The following is a 19,824-nucleotide window of genomic DNA, read 5'->3' as shown; positions in this document are numbered from 1 at the left end:
AATTTGTCTTATATACTCATATATTCATCTTTCTTTCTCCCTCTCCTCTCTCTCTCCTACAGGTATGGGAGGCGGTGCTCACCTTCCTCTTCTTCCCGCTCTGTGTGGTCCAGGCCTGGGTGGCCGACCGGCGCCTCCTCATCTACAAGTACGTCCGCAAGCGTTACCGCGCCGACAAGAACCGCGGCATCATCATCGAGACGGAGGGTGGCGCGGATGGAGGCCTGGGAGGAGGGATGGACGGAGGAGGAGCGCTGGGGGGCTTCACCAAGATGGACATGCTGGAGCTGGACGGACAGATGGGGCTGAACTGTCACGGAGGGCTGGACGGAGGGCTGGTGGAGGAGGGAGGGGCGAAGGACGAGGAGGACGAGGCGCGGCGGGACATGGCCAGGACGCTGAAGGAGCTGAAGCAGAGGCATCCGGATAAAGACATGGAGCAGCTCATCGAGATGGCGAACTACCAGGTGGGGAGGAGAGCACACACATGCTATAGCTGCAACTGCTATTGAAACGTACGGAGTCAACATTAGGCCACATAGAAAACTGCAAACCAAAGACAAAAAAAATACTGCAAACAGTTGGGAAGCTTGGTAAACAAAAAACTGCAAATAAACCGAGGCACTGCAGACAAAAAGGGAGAATTGTAAACAAACTAAAAATATGTAAATGCAAGAAAAAAAGTGATTGAAATCATTTGTTTTTGCCGTTGCATTCCACTTTTTGTCCTTGTACAGTGAGTTTGGGCTTGGAGGAGTGATGCTTGTACAAAGAGGAGGAGTCTGCCAGTTTTGTTTACAGTATTTCACCATGTTATTTCTTCGGCCTCATCTATACTCGATAAATTGAATGCAGACTTTAAATAAGTGATTAGTATTGGGAAAGTCATCATTGTGAGATAATGGTGGTATCTCCTGCTTTTACATGAAGAGGAAATGCACTTATCCTCATGCATGAACTAATAGCCACAGAGCCTCAGTTGTGGTTTGAGGCCTTCTTCACAGCTGACATTTACATTATTTTATGGTTTGATGAACATCCATTCATTCCTATGGGACACGGTTTTGATGCTGCTCGTAACAGACAGATATGATACAGACGTTTCAGGATTTCAGAAGCCACTTCCTAGCTGTTGCACAATCATCATTCCAAGCCTAACTCATTATTTATTCAACAAAGAAATCAATATCTCCATTGCTTTTTTTTTTTTGGTATGATTTCCTTATTGAACAAGCATAGCCTACCTGAGGTGAGTGTGCACACCCTTTTGGGAAATGTTGGAGAAACTACCGAAGTTTTCTGATTCCCAACATTTGGATGGAAACACAGCTAAACACACACACACATACATACACAGGCACACACACACACAGTCTCTAATCCTGATCGAGACACTGAGCAGCTAATTGACAGAGTTCAGAACAGACTAAGCGTGGGAATTTCACCGATATTCTCAGGAGATTCAGCTAATGTTTTGATGAATCACTGACAAAACCACTGGTCTGCTAATAGGAGTGTGCCTGTTGACCTGATTGACAGCACTTCTGTTGTGTAACATGCAAACCCCCCCTGTGCAATCAAGGTGATTTTATTCCCGGTAAGTGAAACGACCTAAATATGTGATTTGCTAAATTGATATTGATGAGCGATGGGAATTTAGTGCTTTGCGCCATATTAAACTCTGGCTTGTCTCTAGTTGAATTTCTATAGTCAACCATAGTGCATCACGCAGCGATTAATCGACTTGCTGGTTAATCGTTTCTTGTCCCTGATTAAAAAGAGGGAGCTGCTACTAGATAGCTGTCAGACACACACACACACACACACACACACTGAATACTCCACGGTGAAACCGACACTTTCACAGCAAACACAGCTGATGTCTCTGCAATGTTGGATTGCAGACGCTGTCCAGGCCTCCGCTGCTCGCCTCCTCTTCTCTGCTTTTCTCCCTCCCCCTCCTTGTCTCCCCGAGTCATCTCTTGCTATGAAGTGTTTGGCTGTGAGGGCTGGTCGGTAGGTTCCTCAAGGTGCTCTGGGCGACTCCCAGCTGTCTGTGTGTGTTCAGCCCTCCCTCCCCTCTGCAGCTCCTCCCCCAGGCTGCTGCTGTGAATAACAATAATATCTTGATGGACTGAAACTTGACTGGGTAAAGGTTAAAAGGTTAAAGATTTTTTATTGCAGTCACCACGCATCGTTAAATGCGCGTTAATTAGTGGTCGTGGTCACAGGCATGGGACGTTTGTCAGTTTTGGCCAACCGGCTGCAGAAACATAGACCGAGTTAATACGTGTGTAGCCTTTTATGACAATAAGGAACAATTAGGCGGACTGAATGCATTCCTTTAAATACCTGTAGAGTTTATGGGGACAGTAAAATGGCAATACGCCGGCTCGCTTCCCTTGTTAAAGTTAAATAAATCTCCCTCTGCCCAGCTCATGTCTAAATCAAATAAGCTCCACAGCAACAGTAAGCAATTTGTTAGATTTTTAATTTGGGATGTGGTGCTATTTGTTGTCACATTTAGCCTGAAATCATTATTCATAGATCAAGTGTAAATAGATAAGGTTTATTAGGTTTTGAGGGCTTTTTTCCACAGTTTGCCACGGTGTTATTCTTCAGCAAACTGTACTTATTTAGTGGCTGATACAGAGCGGCTCCGAAAAGAAAATCTCAAAGAAAAAGAGCACACACCCGTGGAGCGGTGACTCACAGAGGTGGAACTGCTGCCCATCCGCCGGCCAGCGTGTCTTTAACAAGTGTGTGGCTGATTATGAGAGGGCCAGCTACTGTGTTGTGGTGCATTACCAGGAGGTTAACACTTGAAGGAGGTGGGCAGCGGTGTCAAAACACTCCTTGTCAAAGTGGCTCCGCCGAGCAAGTCATTTAACTAGTCTGCCTTGGCAATTGGAAATGAGGCTGAGGCACGATTCAAACCAGCAGCAGCAAAGAAGTGGACATTCAGGGTCGACCATCCCTCAGTCTTTGAGCAAGACACCGAATCTATCAGCTTCAGGCCTAGTGCTCCGTTTTTGACCTCTCACCTCTGACCTCTGACCTCCACGTTGAGGTCAAGACGCAAATTCACCGCGGTGATGGATGAGGTTTCACTTCATCCGAGTAAAATCTGAACTGACCTCAGCGAGGACTAATCCGGACAAAGACTAACACTATAAATGAACGTGATGAATAAGATCGATCGGTGAATTCCTCGATTGATTTGGTTGACCAGGTCCTGGTGCAGCAGCAGAAGAGCAGAGCCTTCTACCGTATCCAGGCAACCAGGATGATGATCGGAGCCGGCAACATCCTCAAGAAGCATGCCGCCGACCAGGCTCGCAAGGTAACCATCACTCCCCTGAATTTTCCTCCCCCCTTTATATTTCTGTGTGTTATTCAGAGCTGAAGAACGCCCCGCATGTTGCTATAACCCACCTCCCGCATCACGCACGTGTGTTTTCACCGCCCAGGTGGTGAGCAGCCATGAGACCCAGGCCCAGGAGGACGACCCCCACACTGTCAGGATGGAGTTTGAACCCTCTCTGTACCAGTGCTTCGAGAACTGCGGCTCCCTCAAACTGACTGTCGCCAGGCACGGAGGAGACCCTGGAGTTACTGTCAAGGTGATTATCTGTGTGTATGTGAGTGTGTGTGTGTGTGTATTTACATTTTTGAATTTCACTGTGCACCATGCAGTAAGCTAAACTCAGAAACCTGCACACAAAATACCTTAAATCATTGTGTAGCATGTTGCACACCAAGCTCTCAAAGACAGATTGGATATTTGCACAGACTGCTGACTCGCCCAGATTAAGAAAGATTTTCATTTTTGTTGTTTTCACCTTTAAAAAAAATGGATGTAGAGTAGAATGAAAGCCAAGGCTAGACGTGTGGTGGATAGGGGTCGCAAATGAATGTGAGTCAATGAATCGTTCATAAGAATAGTAATATGAGTGTGTGTGTGTGTGTGCTCTGTGTGTGTGGGAGGAGGGAGAGAGGCCAAGAGACACCCAGGCAGACAGAGACTAGAGCAAAAGAAAAATCGGCTTTGGATCAAGTTCACTCACATCCTTGGCACGTCTCCTACTCTCGGTTTTGATTCTTACTCACAACACAGTTTTGACTGCTAAGGATCCTTTGAGCGTTAGCCTTCGCATTCAGTGAAAACGATGCATTCATGAGGTGTGTGTGCTTTTGCTGAGGGGTTAAAAATAGACACAATAATTAGCAATAGCTCCAGTAAAAATGAGTCAATTATGCCTAGAACCAGCCAGAACACAGCGACCTAAACACCTGGTTCGATTGAGTTATCCACCATCTTATCGCTGATTTTTATAGAGGCGGCCCCCAGTTTATAGAATCCACTGGTGGTAATCTGTTTACATGGATTTATTGCTCCCCAAGTGGGACTGCACCTCGCTGTGGAGGGACCAGACGATTGAGAAATACGACCCAGGGAGAGAGAAGTGGATTCAGGGAAAGTTCACAACAGGACGTTTGTTACACTATCTTCAAAGTCTTTATTATCTCGCTGTATCTGACCACAGGGCTCGGGATAATGAAGCCGTTCCTCTTGTTCTCTGTCCTCGTCTACATCTCCCTCGCTTTCTGCCCGTTTGCCTCCCCTCTCTCTCTCTCTCTTTTTTTTTTTTTTCCTCGCCGTCTCTCGCTCTGTGTTTATCTGCCTCTTTTGCTATCGGTTCGCTTTCTGTTTCATTTCCTGGCGGCTCTTTTCGCTCTCTCACTCTCTCTCCTCCCTTTCTCTTTGCATCTCACCCTCTCTCTCCACCATGCCTCTCTCTCTCTCTCTCTCTCTCTCTCTCTCTCTTTCTGTCGCTTTCTACTTCTCTCTCCCAGGTGGATTACCGCACAGAGGACGGCACAGCCAATGCGGGCTCAGATTATGAGTTTGCCGAGGGAACGCTGCTGTTTAAGCCGGGAGAGACCCTCAAAGGTAAAAATTCCATGTCAAGTCAAGTAAGACATTTTTCATACCTTTTTTTTTCTTTTTTAAAGAACACAGCAAACGGGACATTTATTACATGGGAACTTATTATGGAGAATGAATTACCCGAATTTACTCAATCTCATGATGCACATTTTTTTTGTATATTCTCATACCATATTAAATATTTTTCCTTTGTCTCACCTAGTTCTGTTACTTCTGTGCAGTCCTACAGTTATGCTATCATCTTATTTTTAATACTTTCATCTCATTTCTGAATAGCATGTTCTTTCTCATTTTTTGTGACTTTCCTCTGCCACAGCGTATTCTTATTTACATTCTGTTTTTCTTTACTTTATCTTGTGACTATTTGCTGCCCCGCCAGCCCACTTTCAGGTGTCCTCATGTTGTCCCACATCATTTCAGTTGTTTCTAATCAGGTTCATTTATTTGGGAGCAAGTGACAGTACGTTTGAAATAGCACAGAAATGATCTGAATCCAAGCAGATATGGTTTTAAATAAGGTTTTAAGACTGATTACTAGAAAATGTGATTCATTGTTTTGCAGCAGCACAAATGCCGCTACTACAGTCACTTCACCACAGACTGTTGTAATACTAAAACCAAAATCTAACATCCTAAATGACTGTTCTGTCTCCAGAGATCACAGTCGGGGTCATCGATGACGACATCTTTGAGGAAGACGAATATTTCTACGTCCACCTCAGCAACCCTCGGGTGGTTGGTTATCCTGAGCATGGCTCCGCCCCTCTGGATTCTGGCACCGCCCCCAAAGCTGAGCTGGGCGACGCCCACACCGCCACGGTGACCATTTATGACGACGATCATGCAGGTGAGAGGAAGCTCTAAACCGCTTTGCAATTTACAAGGTTGACTAGTGCGAGTTTTTAAGATTTCTGACTTGTTTTTTTGTTTGTTTGTTTGTTTTTTACGATGGCAAGTCTTTCATTTATAACCTTCTGTGACTTTTTATGATGCATGATTTTCTATTCTCTCATATCCCCTCAGCATGTTTTTGAACTGTTGGCATTGTCAGTTTTTTGCTTTGCTGTATCTTCGGATTTGATGCTGCAATGAACCAAATCCCCCATGGGGCTCATTAAAGTTTCATCTTATCTTATGTTATGTTATGATGCCAAACCTCAAAATGCCATCTTTGGTTCAGAGCTGTGTTGAAAAAGACTTTGAATTAATTGAGGTCAATGAATCTCACACTGCTCCCTGTAACAATATTCAGTGAGTAATTGTTGATGGGCAGCAAATGCAATTCCAGACTGTGAGTGGGCATTTCATAAACATGGTTGCACATGGTCCTCCATTGTACTGTATGTGCATGTACAGCTGAGGAGCTCGCCCAAATGCCCTCAAGATGACATTGCGGTTCATTTGCATTATGCATCTTGAGTATGAACACAACCCATTTAAAACCCTCAGAGAAATTTTGACCACATTTTGCTCCAACACAAACACACAAAGTTCTGATGCAAGGATTTGCTTGATGAATACGAAATGGGTGAAACTTTGGCACTTGGAAGTTCTTGCATTGTCAGAATTTGAAATTTTGAATGGGTCGCTTTCATATTCAAGATGTGAGTAAACGCTAATGAATCAAGCAAGGTCTTGTGGCTGTTCAGGCCTCTAAAATGCTAACTTTGCTACGAGCCACTCTTTATGCCTGGCAACATTATCCCGTCGAAACATTTCACAGCCTGTTTTACATTGGAACGTTGACAAAAGCTCAAAATAGAGGCTTAACCTCAGTTCACTTAGTTTCACCATCTGAAAACACATACTTTAAATAGAAACGTGTGAGTCGGGGACAAGTGTGTACCCTTCTGGCCTGTTTTTGCCTCAGCTTAGTGATGAAGCACCATATGGTCCCAGGATTTGTAGTTGGTGGAGGGTTAAAAAAAAAAAGTTCCCATCCCCTCAATGTCACCACTTTTTCCAGTTACAGGACTTTGATAATATCCAAAGAGAATTAAAGCGAGTAGAGAGTGGGCGTTTACCTAATACTTATAATCTTCTATCTAGAGGGAGTGGGTGGTAATCTATTATTCTCTCTCCCTCTCTCATTTCGTCCACCTCCCTCTTGCTCTCTGCTCCAGGTACTGCACTGTATACACTGTATGCCATGCAGAGCGAGCAGGGGAGGGAGAGTGTGGGTGTTTATCAGCCTAATCTCTCTCTCTCTCTCTTTTTCTATTTCTCTCCTTACACATTATCTTCCCCATTCTTTCTTTCTTTCTTTCTTTCTTTCTTTGTCCTTCCTCCTTCACTTCCTTCCTTCCTACGTTTCTTCTCCCCTCCCTCCCTCTAGGTATCTTTACCTTTGAGAGTGCCAGTCAGAGGGTGAGCGAGAGTGTAGGTGTGATGGAGGTGAAGGTGCAGAGGACGTCGGGGGCCCGTGGCCTGGTCGCCGTCCCCTACCGGACCCTGGACGGCACCGCCAAAGGAGGGGAGGACTATGAACTGGCTGCCGGGAAGCTGGAGTTTCAGAATGACGAGACCATGTGAGTAGCGAGTGATGCTGTCGGTTGCTATGACGCCATCCAGCTGCAAAAAAACAAAAACAAAAAAACAAACCAAATCGCATTTAGGTGCATTTCCAACTGGGTGATCAGCAGCTGCCTCCAAACCATAAGATCAGGGGGCTGAATCTTTGCACCAGTGCATCCTGTCAAAGTGAACAAGCTGCTGCTTCTAACTTGCTCTTGAGTTTCAGCTAAATGTCTAAGATGTAAATGTGGTTTGAGAGAAGGGGCGTTCCTATGATAGCAGCAGACAGTCTGTCTGCCTGTCCATCCTGCTGGAAAGAGGAGGAAGTATTGGCATCTAAAATTAGGTTAAGACATTAAAAAGGCATAGTAGACATTATTTCCAGCGACACCGTCCTGTCACATCATATCTTCAGTTTGTTCTCTACCTCCTCTCTCTTTGCCCTTCTCTTATTTTGGCATTTGCGAGAACAAGCAGGGTTCAAGAAGTCTGTATATTTTGCCACAGTTGTTAAAGACGAGGGCACTTTATGGCACCCCAAAATGAGAGTGCTGGCTCAGATACTGATCACAGTACTCGGAGAATAGCCTGTGTCTGACATGAAGATTTATAACACTTTCACAATGTTAGAGTTTGTAACGGGTCCAAACACCAAATCCCTACCCAGACCCCAAACTCACACTGGACACTGGCCCGAGCCTAATGATTAGTGGTATTTATAATAAGACTGGTCCAGTCTGTTTTCCCATTGAAAAAATAATACTGTTTCTGCTGAGTGCAAATGAAGGGCTACTGAACTGCAGCTGTTTTGTGAATAAGTTCCCCGATACCTGCTTTACCAAAGCCTCCCTTGAGTCAAATTTTTTCTTTACCTCGTCAGCATCCATTTCCCTTATAAACTGACTGAAATACCTGATAATCTGAGCCTGAACCCACTTAATCCTCAGTAGCGTTTGGGTTGAAATTTTAGAAACTTTACACAACAGTTGTGTGCAAAGTTTCTACCACAAGACTGTCCCAGTCCAAAGTGTCCTCCAAACATGGCCCACACACGCAGCCTTCTTTAAGCAGAATTTGGAGGACAATATCAATGCATCCTTTGTCGTCCTCTGTATCCCATAATCCATTTTGCGCCGTCATCATTTTAGATAGCCACAGCGGCGGCAAGTGAAACGGAAAGTGAATGACGAAGGGTGAATCCTCAGCAGAGCGTCTCAGGTAGCAGTGTGGAAGGTCTAGCCTTCGGTCCTCTGAAGGCTAGACCTTCACACACCCAGAGTTAGGACACAGTCAGCGTGTCCAGTATTTAATATACTATGGTGGTTCTTAATATCATCCATCCAGCCTTGTGCAAAAGCATTAGCATGTATTTTGGCAAACTAGTGGCCAAACCTCTACTTTTACTTTCAGGGGACACATCAAAGTGTTGTGAGACTGGTATTGTTAGTCAAATCTATTCAAAAGCAACGTCTTCCTTCCAGCACCAAGCATCCACTTGTTTATTTTTGGATCACCGGTGGCACACCCTGTCTTTCTCTTCTTGTGCTGACTGACTCTCATTCAGAAGTAGCGGTGTAATTGAGCAGTTAACATGTATTCAGAGCATGAATAGCTCTATTAGGTAGATAACCGTATAGTGCCGTGCTACTCTTCAAGGGCCTCTGTTTTAACACGAGTGCACACACATACACACTCACTCATTTACCAATTTGCTCCTGCGTCCTTGGGCACATGCATTTTTAATATGCTGATGTGAGCAGTGTTAAATTGACCACCACATAAAGCAGTGGGGAATGCAGTTTCATCAGTGCCTTCTGGGGCCTATAAAGATATTGCGCTGTGTTTATGTGTGTGTGTGTGGGTGTGTGTGTGTGGGTGGGTTACTGTGGGTGTGTACAAAGGCCATCCAAAAACTGCTCATCTGTAGCTTGCCTGAGGAGAAGGTCTAAGGAAAAGATGGAGTGTATCTACCTGTGTGTGTGTGTGTGTGTGTGTGTGTGTGTGTGCGTGTGTGTTGGACATTTTGACACAAATGGACAAAAAGCTTGCCAGCTGATACCAACCAGCCTCCAGGTAGGAGTGTCACTACAAGGGCAGTGTGGGTTTGTGCGTGTGCATGTGTGTGTGTGTGTGTGCTGAGATGTGCTATCGATTGCAAGTAAGAGATCGCTATTGATAAAAACCTAATGAACAGTGAGAGAGAGTGATGAGAGAGGGATTAGGGGTAGAAACAGAGGCAGAGAGAGCTGAAACAAGTGTTGGTGAGGCTGGTAGAGGAGGATTTTAGAGATAAGTGTGAGAATATGTTCGGAGAACCAATAGGAGCCTTCATCTATGAACCCCGGCTGAGCAGTGCAGGTTTCCTGGCTGTTGTACATCACCGAGGAGAGGCGGCGTGTCGAGCCCTTTGAGGAGCTACTGTTGCCTAGGGGGGACAAAAATCTGCTAAGAGAAAGTAATTTAGCTGGAAAATGCACAGATCTCAGTAATATACAGAGCGAAGTGTTCTCGGCTGCTCCAAATCTCTATCAGGCAGTCCCAGTGATGTTGTTGTGTAAATCAGGAGGGAATCAATGCCAAGGCCTCTGCCACAAGTCCTAGAAATCTCCCTTCTCTGAGAATTAATCTCCCTCTTTATACCTTCTCTTGCTTTTATGCGTACATTCAGTTACAACCTATCATTTAAACAACTTCAGAGCCAATCATAAAACAGCAAAATCACTTCGCCGTTTATATTTGTGAATGATCATTACAGCAAGTTCCCTCAGGTTCATCCACACAGAAACATCAAGGTGTCATCTGAAACCTAGAAGAGTTCTTCAGAGAGAAGCCACTGGAAAACCTTTTCGAAGAACCTTCCTGACCATGGTTTTTAAAGAGCCGTGATCCCTCAATGATTCAAATGGCTCTTTCTGATGGTACAAAGAGCCAGTTCTTTGAGGTTCCTGCTGTGGTTCATGGAAACAGCTGTTAATTGTCGGTTCTTAAACCACAAATAAAGGTGTCAACTGGAACCAGAAACACTTCTTCATCACGGTGCTCCAGGAAACCATCTAAGGCTTCCTGAAGAACCCTTCAGGCCATGGCTCTTTAAAGGCGTATTGCTAGAAATGGTTCTTCAAAGGATCCCCAAATGTGAATCCCCATCGAAAAGGTCTTCGAGGAGCCAGAGATGGTTCCTCTAAGGACATAAGCAACAACAAAAAAGTTATTTGAACCTTTTTCAGAATAGTTCCCGGTAGAGCTTATTGGTTTTTGGTTATTTTAAACTCTAAAACCTAAAACATGGTCATCAAACATCAGCTGGAAAGCTTCCACATCAACTGTTTGGAGGGTTGCTCTCCATTTTGGTTCCTCATCATGATGATCCTGACGTTCCCTGTCTTGGCCAAGGAAGATCCCGCCTTTTCGATGAGCAAAACAACAGCGAGCTGCGAAATAATGGGGGAAAAAAATGGAGGGATGAGGGATGAAAGCGAGGGATGAAAGAAAGATGACAAATCGAGGGGCTTTGAAGCTGCCTGTTGTTCCTCGGGAAAAGCTGGATGGGAGGACGGGCGGGAGGGATCGATAATCCGATATTACCATGTAAAGCAGTGCGAGCGAGGGAGGCGGTGATGAGGAATCCCCCCCGGCGTATTGATTTATTCCTCTCTCTCCGCCCTCCCTTTCTTCACCTCTCCTTTAATCCCTCATCCCCAATTTCCCGCTTTGTCTCCCTTTCTTTGCACTCGCCACGCTCATCCAATCCAGCACTTTGTTTTCTTTGTTTTTCTCGCTCTTTCTTTCTGGTTTTTGCCTCCCTCGTTTGCCTTTTTGTGTAATATCTCTCCCTCTCGTTTTCATTCTGTCTCCTTTTATCCTCATAGTTGCATCTATCCCTACATCTCTCCGTCCATCCATCGCTCTTCCGTGAGAAAGTAAAGTCCACTTGATAATTGGCTTGGGGCTTACCTCCCTCATTATCAGTATTCCTGGAGCTCCCTCGTTCTTTGTTGCTCTATTTATTTCTCTCTCTTTTTTTCCTCTCATGTCTCACTTCACTCATCTCTCTCTCGCTCTAATCTGTCTGCCCCTTCTTATAATAGCCCTCCCTGTCTTTTTCCCTGCTGCAGCCGCCCTCCCTTTCCTGTTGTTTTTCTCCCCTTTTCATCATTGCTCTTTTTCTCATACTGTTTGAGCTCCTTGTCAGAAAATCTCCCCTTTCCTCTCTACACCAGTAAACCTCCTTTTATCCCCAACTCTCATTTGTTTTTCCTCCTTTCGGTTTCCCCCTTTCCTCTTTTTCTCTGCCTCGTTAAATTTATGTTCGGCGTTGACCTTGAGTTTGCTTCCACCTCCTTCTTTCTTTCTTTCTTTCTTTCTTTTGCTTGGCCCCATCTGTCTCCCTCTCCCCCATCCCCCCTCTGTCTCTCCAGTATATTTTTAGATTTTCATTCACACGAAAGGAGTTTTAACGCCAGCTCCTGTGTCTCAGCCCCCTCCTCTCTTCCTCCTTCCTTCCTTCCTCTCCTCCTCTTCCTCTTCCTTCACCTCTCTGTCATCTCGTGTCTCACCTCCCGCACCTTCCTCCTCCCTCTCTCCACCACCTCCTGATTCCTCCTCATTTACATCTCTCTCTCTCCTCTGCCTCTCACCTTTCCTAATTCCCCCTGTCAAGCCGTTCCTCCTCCCCCTTCACTTCCCTCTCTCTCTACCTGACACCTTCAACTTCCTCCGCCTTGCCTTTTGTCTCATCCACCTCCCTCTTCCTCTTCCCACCTTCCCCTCCTCTACTAGGTGCCCTCTCTTTCCTCTCCATCCATCCATCCGTCTCTGTCTAGCTCTCTATTCAGAGAAGTGGGACTTACTGCCAAGGCAATTTAGCTGGATCGCAACCCTGCCATAACTCAGCATCCACACCTCCCACCCTTGTTCTCCCTCCGCTCCCTGTTTCTCCCTTCACTCATCCGCTGCCGTTTTGTTTCATCCTTTCTGTCTTTCTCTCCTTTCCTCACACTCCTTCACCTCAACACCTCTGCACTAATCTGTCACTTCCCTTGTTTCTCTCGCCACATTTAAATCTCCTCCTTCTCTCTCTGAAGTCTGGGAGCGGCTGAAAGTCTGAGTGAAAGGCTGAACGCGGCAAGAGGAGGAGGGAATGGAGGGAGGTGGAGGAAAGAAAAAAGAAAGAGAGGAGACTCTGAGAGATAAGAGGAGGGAGAAGGAGAAGAGGAGAGCAGTGAAGGAAATGCTCATATGATTTTGAAGCCCTCCAACTCTCAAAAAATAATAATATTGTAGTCTATTCATCCCTTTAAGGAAATTCTCATTTCATTTCCCCCCGTCCACAGGGAGGTCAGAGGTCAGGCTCAGCCGCAGCCCAACACCCTCGGAGCTCCATCGGACTCAGTGTCTTGCTCAAGGACACTTCAGCAGGGCGGCTGCTTGCTGACTGTCCTGCAGTTAAAAGCTGGTTCATGCTTCATTAGACAAATGACGTTTGACAGTGTCATCCAACATCTGATCACCCGCGGCATTTCATAAAATGTCTGGGTCAACATGGGCATTTGTTGTAAACTCAATGTACTTGAATGTGTCCAAATGTGGGGATAGATCCGTTTGACAAATCAGAACAGAAACAGAAAAAAAAAAATTTTTACGCTTACCTGTTTTTCTCTTCCTCGATTTTTCACTTTTTTCATTTTTGCCTTCCCTTATGTTTGACTTTGTCGCCCTGTTTCTAAGAGCACCCTGCATATTTGTGACTTATGTTTAAGGACTAAGACTTAACATTCATTTCTCTCTTTCCCTACAGATTAGTTTGCTTCTCCATGGCATCATGAATATCAGCACTGTTTCAATTTTGAGCAGGTGCACAACAGGCGCCTTAATATCCCTGCAGGCAGGGGTGTCATTTTTTAAGGGGACACGCACACACGCACAAAAAAAAAAGATTTTTATGCTAACTCATAATACATTCGCTGACCTTTCATTTGAATCACGCATCAGTAGGGTGACCACCTGCTAATAAGCCCAATGGGGGACAAGGGGTATGATTCTGAGGGACAGTGTGAGATTTCTAGCAGATACCACTTTACATGGTATATTAATGTTGCCCTGTTCCCCTAACATATGTAATTGCTGCTGTGTGCTCATGAATAGGCCACCCTTATTAATGAGCCCTTAGCTTTCAATGTGTTTTTTTTTTTTTTCTAAATAAAAGATATTCATAATATTTCAAACATTTCAATTAATTGACAGATGAACTTCCACTTAAGATTAACTTTTTATTTAAAGTGAATGAATTGCAATGGAAAATATAAATAAAATTAAATAGCTTATAAAACTTTAGTCTGGGGATTCACTGGCATTGCACTGGCTCAACAGAGCAGGAACAGTAACAAGTCTCCACTCAGCTAGAGAATCATTTTTAGGTCGGAGGAAAGCATCCATAGATGTCTCTTTCTGTTGGACACGTTTTTTGTGAGTCTCCGTCAGCCTGTGTCGTTTGACATCGTATTCCCTGCCATGCCCGATGGAGAATGATGTTTTGCAAAGGTCACAAAAAGCCCTCTCGGTATCCCCCTCACCACCTTCCACCCACCAATATTCACTTTCCCAATCCTTTCTGTACATACATTTTCTCTTTTTGGTCGATGGTGGCGCCTCAGTCTCTTTCTCAGCAGCAGTCTCATTCTCCATTATTCAGTGACAGTTCATAGAAAGCTTGCGTCTAGCTCCTTGTCCCAGTGTGTGTGTGTGTGTGTGTGTATCTTTCAAACAGTGCAGGTGTCATGACAACAACAAAAAGTTGATGACAACTAACGTCGCGTCACCAGTCTCTCGCGCCGGCGGCGGAGACGACAACAGCTGTTCGACTGAGGGGTGGGTGTGGCGAGTGCGGTGAGCAAGCTGAACTGTCAAGTAATGTTAGGTTTTTAACATTGGCTGCCTGGGGCTCGGGGGGATAGGGCGAACAAGTTTTTTTTTTTTTTTTTTGAGAGCAAGCATTGATTATGCGGGACACGGTCTCAATTTGCGGGACGCGTGGTTACCATGCGCATCAATATTAATCAAAAGTAAATTACCTTCAAATCATTCAATCTCAACATTGCCAGTTAATTAAGTTACACATGACACTGGTATATTTAAGCTAGATGTGTGTTTGGGGTACCTACTACATTTTTGTTTGAGTTTGTGGGATTACAACCGATTCTTAAACAAAACTACGATCAGATTCTAAGCCTGCTGTCTGCAGCGTCGCACCGCTCGAGGCTTTTTGGTTTTTGCCCCTGCTGTTGACTGTAAAGCAGCACTACCTTCCAGGCTGGGATTAGGGTTAGGGCTCTGGTTAGGATGAGGGTTTCACAGCACTGCCTTACAGGCAACTTTCATGGCAAGAAAGTCCCATAAGCCACTGCTTTCTCTCAGCAAAGACACTCAACTGGAATCGACAGTACCCTTTAGACGGGGAGCGGGCAGCCAACCAAATTCTGCACTGGTTCAGACACAATTTTAGAAAAAAAATGACTTCTCCATGCTGGGATTGCAATTGAATTTTCCATTGCAATGTTAAGTTTTATGCACGAAAAAAAATTCGAGCACGTGGTCCCTCAGTTTGAACGGGCATGATGGATGATTTGGATGTTCAAAATTACAGAAAAATGTTCAAAACCGATATTTGTTTTGCAGGATATAAATTAGCCCTGAGGCTGCTCTCTCACCAGTGAGCCACTCTCAAACCTGAATCATGAAGTAGCGCACGCTGGCACCGCAAAAAAACTGAGAGTAAAAATCCATTTATGTGCAAAGCACCCCTGGAGCACAGACAGCGATGGAACGAGAAATGAAATCTGCCAAACCAGGGATTACCAATTCAAACTCATGGCCAGGAGTTCTGTTCTTTAATAACCTCCATACATCAAAATCTTTCTCCTGTGCTAAATCATTCATTTCTTGCTTAACACCTCGATGTCAGTGCTAGTAGTTGTTGTATATTTTACCCATCCCTAAGCTGTTGGTCTTTGCTGCCTCACACCAGCCTGAGCTCAACAAGGCTTCTCTGCTGTTGCCTAAATCCAAAGGAGACATCGTGTTGTGCTTAGGATCGGGGGGCTCACAATGTCAAATACAAGATTCAATACTATCAAGAGGGACTTTCATTAGAATTTTAACAAGAATACAGCACAAAGAGAAGATGGTCAGAGGAGGAAGGATGCTGGGGAGACGTGGAAAGTAAAGGGGGAGCAGAGAGAGGCAGGAGTGCCGGGAATACAGAGCTGAAGAGGGAGAAGGGAAGGAGGATGGAAAGATACGAGGAGAATGTAAGGATGAGGGAAGCAGGGGTGAGGAGGAAAGGATAGAAGAGGACGAGGAAGAGGATGGGGGGCTTTATTGAGTGAAGAGGAAGATTTCCATGCTTCATGACTGAATGATGAGGAGAGGAGGGCGAGAGAGAGCCGGCACGGGAGGGAGGATGGAGGAATAATTATATGAAGACGGTTACATGTAGGGATGGACGGCCACAAACAAGAAGAGCGATGGAGTGAAGAGGAGGAGTGGGTAGACGCATCCCAGAGCCCATGATGAATGAATGTCCAGAAGCTGTGTGTGTGTGTGTGTGTGTGTGTGTATGTGTGTGTGTGTGTGTGTGTGTGCTTCTGATTTTCTCATTTCAGGACGATTTATTCAGTGCCACTCTGTGGGAAATTGGCACACACGTACATGCGCGCACAAACGCACACGCACACACACACACACACACACACACACATATACATATATATGTGTGAGTTCACTATCAGTCTCACTATATGCTGCAGGAATGAAGTAATTCTCTCCATTCAATCAGTTGCTGCTTTCATCTTTCCTCTCCCTCTCTCTCTCTCGCTCTCTTTCTTTCGCTTGCTCTCCCTCTCTCTCTCTCTCTTTCTCTCTCTTTCTCTCTCTCTCCCTCTGTTAATCGGAGGGCATATGCAGAGGTCAGGAGAGTTAGACTGTGCCCACATGAGCACTAACTATTTGAGCAACCTGTGAGTTTGTGTGTGTGTGTGTTTGTGGAGGGGTCGAGGTGGAGAGGCCCCAAGCAAATTGAAAAGGTCGGGAAAATGTGTGTGTGTGTGAGAGAGAGAGAGAGAGAGAGGGAGAGAGAGACAAGCTCAGCAGGGGCAGTTTATTCTTAGCCTCCCTCTGACCTGCAGCTCGGCGCTACCACACCAACTCCCAGCCAAAGTCACAGCCAAGACACAGACAAGTGTGTGTAGGTGAGCGTGTGTGTGTGTGTGTGTGTGTGTGGTCCTTTCCCCTGGCTGCTCATTACGAGCTTCAGTCACCACCAAACTGTGCCGACACCTGTTCACTGACTGCCCTGCCCTGCTCTGTGTGTGTATGTGTGTGTGTGTGTGTGTGTGTGTGTGTGTGTGTGTGGGTATACGTGTGTCTCCATTTCCGTTTTCATGTCTGTGGGGATGGACACATATCACACAGGCCACCAGCATCAACATTTGTCCAAAACCCAAAGATTTCCTCATGCGTGTGACATCTTTGAGCTGACACCCTCTTCACTGTCGTTGTGCAGTGACAGCACTCTCCAGCCTTTCCAATTTTCCTGCGGATCGCGCTTAATGAACACATTTTTCATCCCGACACCGGCAATCAGCGCGACTTTTAATTGAAGAAACTCATCGCAACTTGTTGACATCAACAAAACTCGGCTTGGCGGCTTTCCACTCGTCACTTGAAGTAAAGAATAATCTGTTATTTTGTTTTCCTGCGGGATGACACCGACAGAAATGGTGAGAAATGAGAATGTAATGATTGGAGACGGAGTGTAATAGAACATTACGTTTCTGTTAATGACTGCTGCCTCCGAAATGCGTGAGGACTCTGAACAGAGAAGATTTATTTCATGATTGGGAATAAATTGAGGTGAATTCCAAGTGGGACGCCTCCCTCGGTGTCATCGGCTGAAAATCCGCTCCACAATATTGAGATTTACTCTCTGTAATTCTGTCATACTGCCTTATGTGTTAATGAAGCCAAAACATAACTTCCGAGTGTTTTTGACAAAGCTGTCAGGAGAACTGTGGTCATATTTTGCTGCTGGTGAGGAGGAAGCCAGTGTGCAAGTTTTAAACAACACACTCCCCCCCTTTGGCGTCGTGTTACTTAGTATTAGAGAGGAAGTACAAGGAAAGTGAGAGCGTATGTGTGTGTGCAGGAGGGGGCATATGTGCATGTGTCTGAGTGACTGAGAGTGTGTGTGTGTGTGCGTGCACGAGGCCGTTCTGCAAAGTGTTTGATATTTGCAACCTGTTCCTCCGTCTGTCACCAAAGTGAGGAGACTAACCCAAAGCGACTCCCAAAATAAGACATATCCTTTGAACTCCACATCCCCGAGAGCTGTGTACTCTTTGCACGCGTGTACAAATGCGCAAGTGTGTGAATGTGTTTTCATGGCGCTGTGCTACAGGTGTTACCGCGTGGCGTGTCACCGGCTCACCTTGATTGCAAATGGTTTGTTTGTTGATCATCGAACCGGTGCCAAATAGTCATTGCTATTCCTTTCCTCTCTGTCACTGGCCGCCCTCCCTCGCCCGTCCCCTTCCCATCTATTGTCTGTGTCGATCCCCGCAACACACACTTTAGTATTCCTCCAACAGCCAGCATGTCTGAACACTGTGTAGCACCTGCTTGTCAGGAGCCTGTCTCTCTATATTGACTTTAAAGTGGTTACAGAGGACAGTTTTGTTTTGTTTCCTCCAATATCAGTGAGGTGAAAATTCAAGGATATACCAGATTTGGTCTAGAACAGAGGCTTTGACGATTTACAACTTGGATGACGGTAAACTGTGCCATTTTGATGCCACACTAATTTGAGCTTAACCCTATAAAGCCATTTGTATCATTTATGATCCACGTTATCAATTCACACATTCCTTTTTCAGTTTAATCAATACTTGACCAAAATACTGTTGTATACCTTTGAACACTTCCCCTGTTCACCCTGGACCATACCATTGGCACTTCAAGTACATATCATATATCATACACCAGAAAGGTCATGTAATAACATATTTTTTGAATTTTTTTTTTTTTTTTTACATTTTGTTATAGGAATAAATAAAGGGTTCATTTTCAAAAAATTTGAATTTTCTGCCAATTCTTTCATAGTTCAGGCTTTATAGGGTTAACCCTTAACCCTTAATTCCACCTGTTTCTATGGACCCATCTGAGAGGAGGGCAGGTGATCTCCAGGGAAACATAAAAGGTCAACAGTAGATGCTGAACAGAAGTGGTAAATATCATGTGAAATTCAGGAACCTGCAGATTAATTTGCAGTTCAGCCCTGCATGTCAAGTTATAGTTATAGTTATAGTCATAAATCTGCAATAAAAATGGATCAAACATCCCTCCATAATACCACATTAGGACACCGAGACCTTGAGGAACACCACAGAAAAATTCTTGCTTTGATTTGGTGTCAAAAACTTTTGACATTTGGAGATTTCTGTAAGAATTGGATGGGGAGCATTCATTGCTCAGAAACTCCCCCTTTTTTTTTTTTATCACTGTTCCTGTACATCTTCTGAATTCCCTGGATCCCTAGTTTGTGGATGTAAAATTTTATGCAGCTCAAATTAACCTGGAGGTCACAATAAGTCATTTTATACAGTGCTGTCAGGATTCAAAAAATGGTCTCACTACAGTGACACAGCAATTAGGGGGGCGAACATCATCACACATGAATCAAATGTGACGCATTGAATTCATAAGAGTCTCATTGGGTCACAGCCTTCTAGTCCAACGCAATTTTTTGCAACTGTTTAGGCCCCAGTATGTAGAAATACACCAGTTTACAACAGATCAATATAACCCTTTTGTAGTGCATGCAAAAACCTGCTTGGTTCATGCTCCAAACTGCATGGGATTAGCATGAGGTGGGCATGTCTGCACAGGGAGGAGCCTCATCTGCCCAGAGAACCCATCTTCATTCAGAGATCTGGAGGTCAGAGGTCAAGGGACCCCACTAAAAATAGACATGTTAGTTTTTCTCTCGCCAAAATTTAGCCTAATTTTGGAGTGATTTTTAGCTGCCTTGCCTATAACCTTTGAATGTAATACGTCAGAAACTGTCAAATTGCGGGTTGATATTAGTCAAAAGTATTCAATGCAATCAGCCGGGTTATTATTTCCTGCTTGGGTTGTTGATGCACTAAAGATTTGGCATGTGATGAAAAATGCAACTTAAAACAACTTAAAATGATTTGTGACACATCTTGCATTTTACGAGTCCATTTATTTGTTTGATGGCATAAAAATAGAAAACATTCACAAGAAAAAAAAAAAAAAAATTCCAGCTGTCTCAGACATCAACA

The 19,824-nt window shown here is 44.7% G+C and overlaps 1 protein-coding gene across 2 annotated transcripts in view; it reads left to right on the top strand.

The window, feature by feature from the left end:
• slc8a4b (solute carrier family 8 member 4b) overlaps nucleotides 1–19,824 on the top strand; it is a 112,654-nt gene that overhangs the window by 51,358 nt on the left and 41,472 nt on the right. Inside the window, exons 6-12 of one of the 2 annotated variants that reach the window (XM_030075565.1) lie at nucleotides 63–467; nucleotides 1,583–1,597; nucleotides 3,233–3,343; nucleotides 3,471–3,623; nucleotides 4,858–4,954; nucleotides 5,607–5,798; nucleotides 7,287–7,479. In XM_030075565.1, the coding sequence (XP_029931425.1) occupies nucleotides 63–467; nucleotides 1,583–1,597; nucleotides 3,233–3,343; nucleotides 3,471–3,623; nucleotides 4,858–4,954; nucleotides 5,607–5,798; nucleotides 7,287–7,479 (1,166 nt within the window). The remainder of the gene's footprint in view (nucleotides 1–62; nucleotides 468–1,582; nucleotides 1,598–3,232; nucleotides 3,344–3,470; nucleotides 3,624–4,857; nucleotides 4,955–5,606; nucleotides 5,799–7,286; nucleotides 7,480–19,824) is intronic. The other variant, XM_030075566.1, reaches the window with a different exon arrangement.

This window comes from Myripristis murdjan, chromosome 18 (genome assembly GCF_902150065.1).
Source record: "Myripristis murdjan chromosome 18, fMyrMur1.1, whole genome shotgun sequence".
In the NCBI taxonomy this organism is placed as follows: Eukaryota; Metazoa; Chordata; class Actinopteri; order Holocentriformes; family Holocentridae; genus Myripristis; species Myripristis murdjan.
This window is presented reverse-complemented; position numbering and strand designations above follow the sequence as displayed.